The following is a 16,680-nucleotide window of genomic DNA, read 5'->3' on the forward strand; positions in this document are numbered from 1 at the left end:
ATATTTCTTAGATCATGGTGAATACACTAGATTCCAGTCCTCCAGAATCAGAGAAAGAGCAGAGTAGCTCTTCCATGTGTCTTGCAAGCATGAGGATTGCCCCTCCCTGCAATGTTTTCTGCTATGCTGAGAAGTTTTCCATCCTTTGGATGTGCATGAGATATGCAATGGTGATGTTTACATTTGTCTAACATGATATGGCAACAACAGTGATTTCTAAAATATTTTCCATGGAAAAATACAGATGTCAACTCAACTGTTTCTCCATTCAGTATCTAGTTTTTCTTTTTTTTTTTAAAATAAGGATCACAGTAGTGGCCAGAATGACAAAATATGCACCTGCTTTCTATATATCAATCATACCTATAGAATTGGTGCATGTTCTCATGCACGTGCATGCACTTTGATTAATCAGTTTCTGTGTATCTCATCGACAGCATTTTTTTAAGAAATCCTCCTCATTCTGGAGGTGTCTAAAGGATTTTTTTTAATAGCCCAACTAAGGCACTCAAGAAGATACGTGCATGTATTTGCAAAATAACTTTGGTATTTTACTCTTTCTGGTGGCTATGGGCAACCTACTCCTTTTCAACCCAGTCTTTCAAAAAGATACATCTGGCAGCAGTGGTACATAACTGGTATGACTGATAGTCACGGATTAATAGTTGCTTCAGTCTCAAAAATTAGATTTTCCTTTTAAGAATAAGTTACATTGCAGAGTGTTTGCAGAGGGCATGCTGACAGCACAAGGAACCTCCATGGGTAGGCATAGTTTCAGTACAGATTTGTTAAGTACTTTTTAATTTTATGCACCTTGGGCACTAGTGTGTGACCTTATCTACAATGGTGTTATTGTGTCAAAGTAAGAAGAAGGATTGAAACAGGGCATGCCTGTTAAGAAATATTGCTCCAAACACCGTGAGAGATTCATACAGAAATAATTTCCTCTTAATACAGTTGATCAGTCTTGCTCTGGTAAGAGGGAAGAAGCATCAGACCAAGCTTTGAACTTCTCTGATGTTTTTTCTTTTAGTTTCTTTGCATGAAAATATTTCATACAGACCTACCTTTCATTTGTTAAGCGGAATATTTCAAACTTTGCTGATTCTAAAGATGCTCCCTAAAAGAGTATTTCAATCCAGGACATGGCTCTCTACCCTGTAAAAAGTAATTCCCACCAGTTTTATGTAACTAATAGTCAGTCTCAAGCCCTTCAAAGCTGAACTCCTAACCCCCTAGATGTTGGAAGCTCTGTTCCGTAGCCTGGTTTAATGTGAAATGTTGCTGCTTGGTTTTGCAGATTCGAAACGTGGCAGCCAACCTCTGTGTGGACAGTAAGCACGGAGCCACGGGGACTGAGCTGAGGCTAGACGTCTGCGTGAAGGATGGCTCAGAACGAACGTGGTCACACGAACAGGTATTTCAATGGTGGAAAGAGAAAAGCAGGTTAAAATTGTTGCTTCTCTTTTCCAGTTTCTAAACATTTCTCTGAGGGCTTCTCATTTTCCTAAGGCAAAGCAGGGTGTAGAAATAATTTGTGAATGATTGCTGACTTTAATGGCTTTTTACAAAGTACTCTTTAACATAACCTTGGACATTCCAACCACCACCAGGACTGTATGTTCGTCTTCATTTCTAAAAGGAATTGCAATGCCCAAAGAGCTTTTTTGTGCCCCATTCTCCCTCACTGTGTCATGAAAACATGTTGATTTTGGTTCAGTTACCTGAAAATATTTTAAATATAGTAGCTGGGCTTGTAAAGCTCGAGTGTTTTCTGCTTCTATGCTTTCATCTCAACAAGTGGTCATATTTTAAATTAATATGAGGCATAAGCAAGATAAAGGGGTAAAAGATAGAAAGAAAAGGTTTCACAAAGACAAGGGATGATAAAGAATCAAAAAAAGCTTTTATCTAGGTTGCTTAGGTAGAAAAACATTAGCTTTCAGGAGTACAGAGGAAAAGAGCTCTAATTTGTGCTCACTGTTGCTGTGAGTGCCATAGGAAAGGGATCATGACCCAAAAGCTGTGGATCTGGCCAATGTATGCAAAGAGAATCTGGATGAAAAGTACAACCTAACCATTTATTAGCGATTTTAGTGAATGTGCCTTTCACAGGGGAAGGTCCCAGATTAGAAAAATTTTCCAATACTGAGGAGAAAAATTGACCTGACAGTCACACATAGCACTTTACAAAAGCTTAGAAGCTCAGAGGACATCTGAGGGATATTTGAAGTGCTAAGGTCAAGAAATCTTTCTCCGAGGATACTGAGAAATGCAGGGGGAGAGGTGCAAGTGAATGAAACGCAGAAGCTGAAGAATGATCACAAATTAGGTAAGTGCCAACATGGGAAAAAAAAAAAGTTGCTGAAAGAAGTCTTCTTCACATAGCTGCCAAAGATGTATCCCAGTCACTAGAGAAATATAATCCTTTTCCGTTTATGACAGACATCCAGTATTTCAAACAATTAATTGAAGGAAGTTGTATGGTTCAGACTAGATCACCACAGTGCTCTCTGGCTTTAAAATCTGCAAACCTGAAGAGCTCCAAACCCTCCTCAAGAGGGGAGGGAGTCCTGAGACTGCCAGAGATGAGAGAAAGCAGGGAAGAAAACTGGATGAAAAGGTGAAAGAAGACCAAAAAAAAGTAGCAGGGAAAGCAGAAAAATGGGAGACTTGAAATATCCTTTGAAGGCGTAAGTTCTTGTGAGGAAAGGGATGCAAAGGGAAGAGGATAGGGGGAATGCGTGTTGCAGTGTAGGCCAGCGCACCGCCGTGTTTGGGATCAGACTCGATGTAAAGGTCTGATGCTACACTAATGATGAAAAGCGACTTCATTACAATAAATAGCGTTAAAGTAGCACGGAAGTGGTTCAACCAGCCAGCTCCTCCGATCGCAGAACCAGAACTGGGAAGCCTCAAGCACGTCCGCGCACTCCAGGGACAGCACGAATTCTTCTGCCGCGCTGGCGCGGCACAGCGCGCACCTGCTCGCCGCGGGTAGCGGCAGCGCTGCCCCGACCCGCGCCGTGCCCGGCGCTGGGACGGGCCCGCCGAGACCCGGGCCCGGCCTTGGCGGGCAGCCTGCCGGGCAGCCCGGGGCCGGGGCAGGGCTGTGGGCGCCCTGCAAGGCGGCGGCCGGGCGGCAGAGGGCAGCGCCGGACAAGCCGCAGTGCGGAGACACCCGCCGCCGGCTCCGGGCGCTTCAACCCGCGGCGCAACCCCTTTGCTTGGGTTTCCATGCGTTGGGGAGGGACGGGGCGGGAGTGGGTTGGTTTGGGGCTTTTTTTCCCAGGAGGGAGGACTGCTTTCAGGGGGTGCTCTTCCCGCCTGTCGTGGTTTAACTCGGCAAAAGTTAAACACCAGACAGCTGCTCGCTCACTGCCCCCAGCCCGCAGTGGGATGGGGGACAGAATTGGGGGAACAAAGTAAAATTCGTGGGTTCAGATAAAGGCAGATTAATTGGACAGAAAAGGGGGGTGGGGGGCTGGGGGGGTGTAAGAGTAATAGTAATAAAATCTCTAGAATAATGTACAAGACAAGTGCACAATGCAATTGCTCAGCACCTGCCAACTGATGCCCAGCCAGTTCCCAAGCAGCAGCCCCCACCCAGCTTTCCCCCTGGTTTATATCTGAGCATGATGTCCCGTGGTATGGAATATCCCTGTCCCAGCTGTGTCCCCTCCCAGCTTCTTGTGTCCCCCGCAGCCTTCTTGCTGGCAGGGCAGCACAAGAAGCTGAAAAGTCCTTGGCTTAGTGTAACACTGCTCAGCAACAACTAAAACATCAGTGTGTTATCACCATTATTATCACCCTAAATCCAAAACACAGCACTGTACCAGCCACTAGGAAAAAAAATTAACTATCCCAGCCAAAAGCATGACACCACTGATATGAACACAGTTACTGATAGTTTATCCACCTGTCAATCAAAATCCTAGAAATCATGCAAGATATGTTTAGGAATCTTTAGAAGGTAATTAGGGTAATACATAAAAAAATATAGTTTATTCATATATGTAAATAATGTAGCTATAATGTAATTTATTATAAAAAATACATGTACTTTCACTTTCTCCTAGAAAGGAACTTTATTTTCTAAAACTACAAAATAGAAGTTTTAGAAGAAATATGATTTTGTCTCTTACCTTACCAGATAAGGACCTGATATAATACCAAATACAATATAATACTGTATTGCTGGGCAACTTTTTATTTGCGTAATTTTAGTCGTGGTAATATCCTATTGGTTCCTGGATTCACTTAGAAACTAGTTTTATTCAAGTATTCAGACTCCTGATATGAGACATGTTCATCTGGCTGATAGATTTCAAGGGTGAGTTTGTGCAAGGTACAGATTTTAAAGATACCAGCTCAGAAAGAAAGGAAAGAATCACAGAATCTGATAAAATAAAAGATGAAGCAAACGAGGTAGTAGACTCGGCTGAAACTCAGAATATCTATCCCATAGGAAATTACAGTATGTTCAAAATATTTCATGCAGGGGAGAACTTGCAATTTTCCTCTAGAAAAGAAGTTCTGAAAATTTTTCAATTTAGAAGGCCAAAACATTTTGGTGATGCGGAGCTTGGGGGATTTTTTTCAGAAACTATATAACATCCTTTTCTCACTTTTTCCTGAACTTTCCTGCAGCTCACAGTGGAGGAAACATGAACACTGTGTTAGCACCTGGGCTTCCACTACTCCAGCCATAGCCAACATCTCCGTGTCCTGTAGCCCCCCAGAAACCTGCAAGGCAAAATATGAAGTTCCAGTCTGGCAAGCAAAATCTGTCTCTATGTTGATGACAGTTGATAGAAGTGAAAAGATTCCCACAAAAGAGTGTTTAGATTGGTATATTTTCATGGAAATTTCTTAACTAGCTCTCCATACTCAATCCTAAAGGCTGCCCAGTCAGGAGCATTACCTACAGTGCAGGTAAGACCACAGTCTAATGAAACATCACCCCAGGAGAAGAGATGTCATCTTCCACTTGCACCACAGCAAGCTAGGAAGATTAACTTTGTTAAAGAGTATTTGGGAACAACTGCTGAACACCTGACCAGCCCTCAGAGAGCTCCACTTTGTTGCTTATGTCTTCCTGAGTTTGTTGCCTACATGATTTCTGCATATGCCAGTAGAAACCAGAAGTATTACTGAAAATATAAAGCATTTTATTATCATATCTCCAATAGCATGGATTGATACTGATCTGGTCTTGTAACTTCTGGTATAAATTTACAGATTGTTCAGTGGCAAACTATAGTAGCTTGCTTGCGACTGGTGCAGCAAGTGTCAGTGCTGCCGCTGCCTCTAGAGATATAATACTTTGTGCCACTTGATTCATGTCACATTACTAGGGCAGGAATTAAAAGCTGACAGTCTCAGCTGCCGTGGTGAGGGGCACAGCCCTTCAGCAGCCCCCAGGAGAAGAAGGATACATTCCACCCCAGAGCTGTACAAGCCCTGGCGAGCAAACAGCAGACTAAAGGTTTGTGGGGCACTTGCAGGCTTTCTGGTGAACAGGAGAAGGGTGGGAAGTGAGGATGAGTGTTGCTGCAGTTTCTGGAAACTTCCCCAAGATTAAAAAACAGAGGGGAAGGAAAGGGGCAGGAGGATGGCACCGCATGGCGTTCTCCCACCTCTGTCTTCCCAGAGCTAACTTCTGGCTTCAGGGGAAACTGGAACTCTGCTGAACTAATAACCAGCAGCAAAGGAAAACGACAGGCATCACACTCTCTTCTCAAGTTCCCCAGCCTGGCCAGGGAGTAGGTCAACAGGAGTCACCTCTAACATGGCCCAGCAAGTAGCCATGCAGCCTGCCCAGCTCCTTCTTCTCTACTTGAAGGTGTAGTTCAGGTCAGAGTGCAGTTCTGAACAGTGGCATTTCATCTTTGGTGCAGGGCGCATGTTCGCTGAAGCCTAACGCCACAGTCAAAGCACCACGCCAGCTGATGGACCCCAGCCAGGCAGAGTAATTGAGCAATGTTGTCAGGCTGGAAAACATCAATGGTATCAAAAGGGCCTTTGTCCTATAGATGGTCTCAAGCCAATGGCTGTATCAGGCAATCATTCTTCAGGCCCTGTGCCAATTATAAATGAAGCTGGAAAGCTGTATTTTCCCCAATTACTGCATGACAGGGTTAGGCTGCATGAAAAGCTAAAGCGTGAGGGCTGAGGGTTGCTTGGTTGCAAGTGCGGAGGATGGAGCTGTGTTTTGCAGGCTCTGTGACATGAGAGAAGGCAGAGGAGCAGAATGAGCATCCCCTGAGCCAGGACAGAGGGTTTCTTGGGTCCAGCAGGGAGCAGTGAACAGCAGCCCTGCAGGCTGCAGGTGAAGAACCAGCCTGCTGTTTGTTAATAATGTGTCTGGAAATTTAGGTCCAGCCTTGTTTCAAATCAACAAGCAAACAGGAATGAATGAAGGGGTGCCAAAGGGTTCATCCACTTCTCATAAAATCTAACACAGGTAACTCCTCACAGCTTAGGTCAAAGGAACAACAAAATCCAAAGTGACAGATGGTGGCAAAACTGAGCATTATGTACTCAGGACTTCAACTAGTAACATATAGCATCATTGCACATTATGCATCAGAGAGTTTTATGTTGGCCAGATTTAGTGTTCACTAGAGAAAATCTGCTGAATAATAGAGGATAGCTTACAATGATGAGATTGGAAGGACTGTAGTCTTCAAATTTTGTCTGTAATTACAAGATCCTAATATTCATTGGGTGTATAGACAAGTATAACCTTTTTTCCAATATTTTTTTTTTTCTCTCAGCCCTAAAACTGAGATCCTGCCCCTAACAAGGTTAATTTTGTAATAGTATTACTAGGGACGAGACGTACTTCTTGATTTTAAAATGACATGGTTTTACTAAACAGGAGACTAAGAAGGAGGAAAAAGAATCTGTGCTAGTCTAAACATTGAGATCTAGTATTACACAGATCCTGGCTTTCAGTGGAAGGGAATAAAAAACCCCTATCTGTTACCATGTCTTGACTTTCAAAGAGGACACAGCCCTGGCAGTCTTTAGAAACCACATAGGAGTGGAAAGGGCAAAGGGATACCCTGGATCAGTATGATCTGATTTAAAGGTTAGCTTGAGCTCTTTCAGATGTACTGATGCATTCAGTGGGGTAGTAGTCTTCCAGACAAGGTCCAGAGAGCAGCAGGAATTGGCCCCTCAGCTCACCAGTCATGCGCAGAACGAGAAATTTGGAGAGTCACCCACTGGGAAAAGTGAGGAAGGTCCTGCAAGAGTATCCTCGCTTGTAGTAGTGATGAGAGCGAGAATATCACAGAACCACTGTTCCACACCATTCCTCTAGGTATTTGTTATTCATCGCTTTGAACTCTAGCTTTATTACTTGGCTGTAGAAAGGTAAAGGGTAAGAGGAAAAAAAAAAGGCTTTTTTTTTGTTTTTTCCTTAAAGGAAAATTATCTCAGGCTTCTCTTTTTCTAAAGAAACAGCAGTGTAGATTTTTTCTGTACCAAATCTTACTTCTGTCTTTGCTTGTGAACTGATAAGTTATCTTTGTGGGGAGTCCATGATGCTGCTTCCAAGAAACATGAAAAAAAGTGGAAAAAGACTTAACCTTTTGAAAAGCAGAAATTGCTTTGAAAATGAAGTTAAAGCTGTCCACTGCATTTTACTGCAGTTAAATGTAAAATACACTCTGGGAGAAAGAAGAAATAAGCAGGACACAGGAGCAGATTAAGAAAATGCAGTCTAGGAAGCTTGTAATATGGGAGTAAATAGGGAGTGACAGCAGCTAACAGAGAGCACAAGGGCTTACAATAAGACACAGAACAAAAAAGGCAAATAATCAGATATATGATTGTATTTTGTGCCTGCAGGCCAATAGAAACAGTAAGGCCTCTCAAATGTGGCATTGGGAGGACGGTACAGCATGGAAGATGCAGCGTTTTTAAGAGATGTATCTTTTAGGAAGACCAAGGAAAGAAGATAGCTATCACAATGAAGGGGTTAAAACCTGGGAGCCACAGTAGAAGTGTTCAGGACGAGACTTACATGACACTGAGCGTCATCTGTAGATACTGGTTCTATCAGGTAATATATCCATTGCAGGGAGCAGCTATAGACAAGGAACGAAAGGACCCTGAGATGAGGTAGCTCAGCTGGAGGCAGACTGAGGACAGTATGAGGAACTGCTTCCCTGCATAAGGAGCCTGCATGCAGTTCTTCATGAACCATCACAGCTACACAGTTTCCACTAGGAAGGTTTGCTCATTTAAAGAGAGCCTCACTTCCTCAGGTTGTGTTTCGGTTTATACTACAGAAAATCAAAAGTCATGCAGAAAGTCGAAGAATAGCACTGACACACAAAAAAAAAAAAAAAAAAACAAAGGGAAAAAAGAACTCCTAACCCTCACAGCTCTCAACAGAGCTTTTAGGTAGTCATTTACAACCTGCAACCTGTTTTTTGCAAGGATTGGTCCATGGGAAAGGAAAATGCACTCCGCATCTTTAAATTTGGTGCTGTCAGACCCATCACCTTCATCTGATGATTGAAGGACTGCAGTGTCACAGCATCATTTCAGACAGCCGGTGTCTAATTGAGAAGGATTCCTCTATTAGCTGTGAGCCACCACGATTTCTCTCAGGCAGTGAGGAAAAGGGCTTTAACAAGCTGCCTGTAGCTCACAGGTTTTGCGGTAGCAAGATGATTATTTATCATGTGTTGTTTGGGGGAAAAAAGACAGTTGAGAGAGTATATGCTAACATTGTCCCATATAAACAGAAGGAAACTGTTCATTAAACATGGGAAAGATGCTGTGGTAGGCAGATCTCTCTAGGTAGCTTCTTCAGACCCAAATGAGAGCTAGAGGAACAGCACTACAGAAGCTTTCTGAGTCCTAGGTAGCTATAGTCCTAGGGCATATGAGTGCTGCTTTAACTGAGGTAACTATTCCAACGTATCCCCTCTCCTTGCCACAGTACTGTGTCACCAAAGATTTTTTTCTTCCCTGCCATAGGTATTGTGCCTTCCTGGGGTGTATTCCACATCGCTACTGACACACTTTAATTAAGTCAGTTGGCATCACTGAATTGTATGCAGGCAGGATCTCATTTAACTGGCAGCTGGGATGTGCAGGGTAGGGAAAGGGAAACATGTATCAAGCTTTGTGTGTGGCTTTAAATGTTTTTCACTAGTAATATTATATTGCCTGATTGTTTTTCTAGCTCTTCACCTTTGGTTGGAGAGAAGACATCCGCCCCGGGGAGCCACTTCACACCAGGAAGTTCTGCTTCGACGCCATTTCACACAGTAGCCCAGTCACGCTGTATGACTGTCACGGGATGAAGGGAAACCAGCACTGGAGCTATAGGAAGGTCGGAGTCACTGTGGGGCATCGCAGAGGTTCAGACTGTCTTGAGCCTATATTCAGTTTAATGCAGGCTTGTGTTTTCCCATCAGAGAAGTTTTGTTTTAAAATCCACCCCATCTTATTCCAATTTAATTTTGTGGTAATCTCTCTAGAGTATGTTCCTTTTGAGCGTTCAGCTATTTAGGTCAAATTTAAATGAAAATGGATCTGATCCAGCTCAGAGGGTGTCTGTGTTGGATCTGTTCCCTGAAAGGTGTTTTACCATTCTGGCACTTCAAGATGCTTGTGTCATTTTAACAGAGGCTCTGTTGGAAATATTTTCATCCAATGTGACAGCAGCAAGAAATGCTGCTCATGAGCTAAACATTATTATTTTACTACATTTTGAAGATTATAAGTGGCAGAAAAATCTCCCTAAAAAAAAAAAAAACAAAACCAACATTAAAATCAGTTCTGTAGGCCCAAAGGTTGGAGTTTATAAATTAAAGATAAGCAGCTTAGACACTACTTTGATCTGCTAAGTTTCAGCCCATTTTTATAAATCACTGGAAACAGGAGGTCAAAGTAGAAACTGTCAGAGCCTCATTGAGGGCAAAAAGTCCTGGTAATACTACCAAGTTTTTGTTGTTAGGTTTTTTAAATGGTTAATCAGCAAGTTGCCTTTATTAAATATTTCACTATTAAACTCTGTATTCCATGCAGGATAAGGGCATACATTTCTCTGAAGCGCTGAGGATTCCTCTCACGCATCCTTCACTTTTCTTTGGCCACTGTGCCTTGTCCACAACCTTGATTAAGCTGTGACCAAAGTGCCAGGAATTGGTCTTTGCCAGATAAACCTCAATACTGCTTTCTAGTTTGAAATCACATACAGTAGAAAACTAATTCAGAACCAATAAAAATAGGTTTGCCCCAACCCTTTTTCTGAGTGACTACTTATTAACCTGTGGCTTTTTACCCTATTTATGTTGCAGTCGGAGATCCACCACAAGATTTTCCAGAAGTGTATTCCCTTTGAAAATTAAGTGTTACCTGTAATATAGTTAGAATGCATAGGCCAGATATTTAGAGGATATAAATTGTCATGGCTGTATTGCTGCATATCTGGCTTTATAATGCCATAATAATACCTTCTTGCTTCAAAACCCTTATGATTTATCTTTTTGCCTACCCGAGCTACAAGAAAGAAGCTTTCATACCTTTAGCACTTCATTGGTGCTTAATGTAGCCAGTTCATAAGACAAAATGCAGGTCTGGAGCTGCCCTCTGGAAGGCTCATCACCTTTGATGAGGACAGAATACAGCAGATAACTAAAAAAAAATGACATCTGAAAAAAATACACCATGTGAGTTCTATGAAATTCTCTGCCTAGCTTCATTTTTAACTTCCAGAAGGCTGACAGGGCTCATATAAAAATTGCAAGGCAGGCAGCAAGAAACAGCACAAAATTTTGTTATGATGGAAGTACTGTAACAGTCTTAACTGTAATACCAACCTGACAGCAAGCTGATTAATTGCATGAACCTTCAAATTAAGAAACTGCTTTGAAATAATAGAATTCTGTATACATTGTTTTCTTTAGGCTTAGTTTTAGTTTGGCTGCACAGTAAGCAGTTTTTTATTGTTTCACATAGTCTATTTCCTCAGATACAGGGCAGATTTACATTAGAGATTTTTGGTGGTACAGCTATACCTCCAAAATGCTCATGATATAATCCTTATCTAGTTTTGAAAGCATCTTGGCAATAGGATTTATAGTGGGTCGTGTGTGTCCCCCCCCAAAAAAAACAAAACAAACAAAAAAAAAAACACCAAAAAAAACCCCCACAACCTGTAAAGAGAAAGGATGTTAATTGAATTAACTGAATCTGTACTAGAGCTTTTTACCTAGAGAATGGTATGCTTCTAAAATTGCATCCTAAATAAATAAGAGTAGTAATCTCTTATGCAAGAAGTACCTCCTTTATAAAAACAGAAAGCAAGTCAGTAACTCTGTTCTGTTCTCTGCACCACTTACAGACACCATGGTTCCCTAATGGTCATGTATCAATCCTGCCAATAATTTTTCCTATGCTTTAGGAAAAATTACTTTGCTATTAAGTATCTTATAATATAATTAATAGGAAGCATTTCTTACCATGCTGTCATACTGTTCCTATAAAACTAGAAGATAAGAGGTTTTTAGTCTTTTAAGGATGAGTTTCCTCATGATCATTTGCATCCTCGAGCACTGGTAAGAAGTTAGGGCTGTGATGTGATTACAAAGTGCTGCAAATACAGTTTGAAGCCAGACACTGTTTTAAAATTCCATATGCTTATAGCATAGACACCCTACCAACCTGTATTTGGATACTGGCAAATAAAAGCAGCTTAAATATTTTAGTGGCAAGTAGAATACATTAATATTTTACTTTGGCTAAGGAGTGCTCTTCTGAAAAAAATAGCTTACCCCATTACCCGCACTTTGTTTTTTATTGCAGTGCAGTCTCAGAGTGTGCAAACTGAATTCTTTACAGATGAATGAAACCAAAACTAACACTAATAAGCATGTGTCAAAAAACTATTCCTATTCCCATACTGCTTAAGCCACATCTGAACAATTATTTGAAAGTCTATTAAGTCTGTGATATTAAGTAATCAGTTTTTTAGGATCAACCCAAAATATTAGTCTACAACCAACCATACCTTTAACAAAGCCCTGTAAGAAGAAGTGGAGTAGAATGAATCCAAGTAATACCGTAAACACTGCCATGGGTTGGAAATAGAAGAAAGTGAATTTATTACCAGGAAAAAAAATATGTTGACACCATAATGGGGCTCACATCAATGATGGGAGCAATGTGAGAAATTCAAAAGAGAAATGTAAGTAACCTGAAATTTCTAGAGATTTGGGAGAATAGTGGTTTCCCAAGCTAAAGACATTTCCTTGACGCTATTTGAGATTCCTAAGCATGCCAGTGCCAAAGATCAACAGTGCTTACAAATTTCCATTTCTCCCAGTGAAGGAATACACCCCTGGTTTTCAATGTAGCATCATTCTGGGTTGACAGGTAATACATTGGTTCTGATAAAATATGATTCAGTTTGTGTGCCCTCATCCCATTAGTGCTGTTTGTAGAGCGCAAGTATCCAAGAGAGGGTTGATTTCATAGGTCTTTAAAAAACTGTGCAAAATCAATTTCATTATACAATAATTCTACCCTGAGTCTAGTGATTATGATAGACTCGACTGACAACATCAAAAACTTTGCCCAGAGAGTGTGGTTTACTCATACTGTCCTGACAGCTTCAGGGACAAACTGCAAGAGTAAGTTCACTCTTCACACAGCAGGTATGTAGATTATTTCCTCAGACAACTGAAGACATGTCATTGTGATAGTGGCTTTTATCATATGGACATCTGTCCTGCTGAAACTGCTCTGGGGCTGAAACTGCGCTGGGGCTACCAACTAATTTCAGATAAACCACTGCAGCCAGATAATGACTTCCAGTTGTTATTGACCTTGACCATAGTTATAGCAGCGACCTAGAAGAAATGAAAGGTTCTGTGTCTCATTACCAACTCCCTGAACTGTCGAGGCCCATTATCTTATGGAGAAGTTTCTCCTTCTGCAAATACGCTTCAGACTTGCCTTCATGCAAAATAAAAAAAAAAATCACTCTGCTGTTTTCAGATGTTAGAAGTGTCTCCACAAGAGCTCTCATGGGTTTGTAATATTGGTGTAAAGAGGAATTCACATCTTTCTCTTGGAAAGTTCTTCCCTACAATGCACATATCTGTTACCCCTTAAAGTCCTGAGCCTGTTTCCATTGAAACCTATAAGAGCAGCAGGCTTTCACTGTAGGTCGGCATAAGCTTGCAGTGATAAAATAATAGGGCTTTTTATGTAGCTAAGTCAGCCAGAAGTTTTTCCAGAGTGATAACTGTGTCCCTGTTCTTAAAAGACTCTCTCCTCTCCTCATAATGAGACTTTCTGAAAGAAAGCACCAACAATGCTTCACTCAGAAATTGCATCCCCTGGATATTTCTGTGAGAAGAAAGGCCACCAGCTTTCTTTGGAAAGGCTGGAGTGTTTTTCATAGCACACTTTTTGTACTGAAGCTGTTTGGTTTCTTCTTGTACCAGCTATGCTATTACAGCTTCTAGTATTCCAGCTTCAGCTTCCTGATAGCTTGGCTAACCGTCATGCCCATCTATAATGCAAGGAAAACCAGATGCCACCTTCCTCCCAGGCCCCACGTCAGGCAGTGTGGCCGTGGCACAGTCACTGCATCCTGAATTTGGGCAGTGCCACTCCATCAGTCTCTCACAGAAGGACAGGAGGAGCTGGCAAGGTGCAAATGGGTTCCTGAACCACCCCACAGGGTGTTTGAGAGTTCTTGCAGGCCCACCTCTTAACAGGGACACCACACCCTACATGGTACAGTTAGCCCCTTCTTGCAAGCTGAAGTATCCTACCTGCTCACCTTGTAGAGCAAAATGGAGTGTTTGATTTAGTCCTGTCAGCTTCAATGGCATCCTTGTGAGTTACAGTCTTGTGTGTGTGTGTGTGTGTTTACCCACTGTTTGGGGGTAAGGGCAGATACTGGAGATGAAAACCAATGTTTGTGAAAGGCAGATGTAACACCATCACACTCAGCCAGAGCACAAGATGCTTTCGATTTTGATCTTTGTGCATATGCTAGTATAAAAAAAGGACATTGTACTTTAATAGTGTTTCAAAACAGAATCAATTTCATCTTTCCTAAATTTAAAAACCAAAAAACCTTTCTTTTTCAAAAGGGTTTGTAAATAGCTACTATTCCTTATTGGTTTATTGTGTGATATTTATTTTTGTCTCCATACTTCTTTTTGAATTGTCAGGTATTTTTAGGTAAAGAGAAGTTTCTGTATGATTGTTGCTCAGCACCCAGAGCAGTTTTGTGAGCTTTTAATCAATTGCAATTTGACAAGTACCTTTTTCTTTTCCCCTCTCACAAACTTGGGCAAACAAGCACATCTTGGATTACTGTTAAAACACTGGCAGGGCACGTCTGGCATGGAGGGACAAATCCTGGATGTGGTTTACCAAGAGTAATGTGAAATTTGTTTCAACAGATACAGTAAATGTAGAGTCCCTAGAAACTTTCAAACCATCTAATCACACCTACATCTGTCTCTCTCAAACACTTGCCTACATGAACTAAGTATGTTAAAACTACCCAACCCACATATACCAGTTGTGCACCTGGATAGTTTCTGCTTTACAAAAGATTCACAGCCAGTTTACTTACAATTCGCTCAAGTTTTGTGAATTAAAGTTAATAAAACTAATCATCATAAATATCCTTTTTAAAGCAAATGAATCCATGCTTATCCTCCCAAAATCTCCATAGGGAGCTAGAAGAGTGTTAGGATTTCCTTCTTATTAGGAGAGCATATTTCAGTGGCTGGTCTTATCAAGGCCATAGGCAAAGTCTGCATTTCATGGGGTGAGAACTGAAATCATCAGTCCTGTGTCTGTTCCTCACACCACTTCAGTTAATAATTCATTTTTAACATCTTCATCAAGTTGAATAGCATCCATTTGCCAGACAGATTGTTACAGATCCTCCTGCCCAGAAGCATGACAGAAACTGTCAAAAACAAATCCAAGCAAAAGAAAACCACTTTTAAGGTTCAGACATTTAAATGGGCTCCGGGCAAGTACATGATATGCAAAGATTATTAAAAGACATTCTGTTTTTCATTGTATTGTGTGTTTGTTAGTTAAAGACCAGAGGATGTCTCCTCATTCTTTCTGGAATCCCCGATTTCATGAAGGATGATAACCCAAGGGAAAAAAAATCACTCCATTCTCTACAGCTGCCTAATAATAGCTGTGTTTATTACACAAGGTTAGCACACAGAGACCACAAAATCATTTCAGATAGGGCTATGTTAATCCATGTTCTGTGAAATGAGAACACTTCCAGTGACTTAGCATTTGCTACTTAATTCTATTTTTTTTTCATTCCTGTAGGACAAAACTTTGTTCCATCCGGTAAGCAGCAGCTGCATAGATTGCAACCCAGCTGAGAAGAAGATTTTCATGAACAGATGTGATCCTTTATCTGAAACTCAACAGTGGATTTTTGAACATATAAATATGACTGTTTTAGAAAAATTTAACAGCAAGGCCAGTTCCTAGAAAGAGAAAAAAAAAAAAAAAAAGGAAAAAATGGACACACCTAATTACGTGCAGACTGCAGACTACACTTTTGCCAGCATCTGGGTCGAAGGAGTCAGGAATCAAATTTCCTAGATCCAGGAAATCTGTTCTGAGGATTAAGAAAATGCCACAGCAAGAGCCAGCAGGCTGTCCTTGTGGATGTACAGTATCTGGAGAACTTGGCCAAGAGCCTCACCGGATGCTGCTGAGAACTTCAGGCTGAAAATTCCCTTGCTGGTCGAGGGAAAAACTTTGTTTAAAAACTGTTTAAAAGTACTCCAAGTTAATAAAGTAAAACAAAACTCTAGAGTTTCTCAGGTCAAATCCTGCTGTAGTGAGTAGCTCAGAACAGATACTGTAATTTGGGATGGGTATATGGTGTGCATGATGGCTACAGGAACCTGAAGGAATCCCAGGTTTTAGAACTAAACATGCTGGTAGAAGAATAATGATGTCTCAGCACTCCCTAGACAAGATATATGCTCTGTTGACATTCTCTTAATAAAAGGTTGGGTTAAGCAGGTTTAACCCTCAGAACTGCTGCAATTAATTTTAAATACCTCCCTTTTACATTCCATTCATTACCAAAATAGGAATGGTAGAAATCTTAGGGTCTAGAATTACACTGTAGTGAAGCATGAAATAAACTGTAAGGTTTTGCCCTCACATTTCCTCCCTTCAGGAAAAAAAAGCAATCGAATTTCTATATATAATATATTTAGCAATTGTGATTCCCATTGTCACAAAAGGTGAGAATTTTTTAGTGGCAAATATAACAGCAGCAACTGCAGCATAATGGAAGGCTTGTGGACTAGCTGTCGTTTCAAAAGGTAGAATCCTTACCAAAATATAAATTAAATTGAAAATAGGCTGGGGGGAAAAAAAAAAATCAGGCAAGTAGGAAATAATTGCATACTGCATGCTGAACTAGGTTAGTCAAATTAACATTGGTACACTGCCATCACCTAAAAGCATGGACTCCCTGCAGTGCAGCCTAAAAGATCTTGCAGAGATCTTGCAGTGCTCTTGACAGGTAGGAGTGGAGTGAAAAACTGACATGAAACTGGTTGGATTGTTTCAGACTTTTTTAAATCTGTGGTGGAAATCGCATGAACTTTCCAGAGTTAGCAAGTG

At 41.1% G+C, this 16,680-nt stretch overlaps 1 protein-coding gene across 2 annotated transcripts in view; it reads left to right on the forward strand.

Annotated features, from left to right (window-relative positions):
* Positions 1-16,286, forward strand: part of GALNTL6 (polypeptide N-acetylgalactosaminyltransferase like 6) — a 512,016-nt gene extending 495,730 nt beyond the window's left edge. Inside the window, exons 10-12 of one of the 2 annotated variants that reach the window (XM_074904075.1) lie at positions 1,301-1,417; positions 9,209-9,358; positions 15,358-16,286. In XM_074904075.1, coding sequence (XP_074760176.1) covers positions 1,301-1,417; positions 9,209-9,358; positions 15,358-15,525 — 435 coding nt within the window. In that variant the 3' untranslated portion in view covers positions 15,526-16,286. Of the gene's footprint in view, positions 1-1,300; positions 1,418-9,208; positions 10,058-15,357 lie in introns of those variants that run through there. The other variant, XM_074904074.1, reaches the window with a different exon arrangement.
* The last annotated feature ends 394 nt before the right edge of the window (positions 16,287-16,680 follow it).

The sequence above is a fragment of the Athene noctua genome, chromosome 4, assembly GCF_965140245.1.
Source record: "Athene noctua chromosome 4, bAthNoc1.hap1.1, whole genome shotgun sequence".
Taxonomy (NCBI): domain Eukaryota; kingdom Metazoa; phylum Chordata; class Aves; order Strigiformes; family Strigidae; genus Athene; species Athene noctua.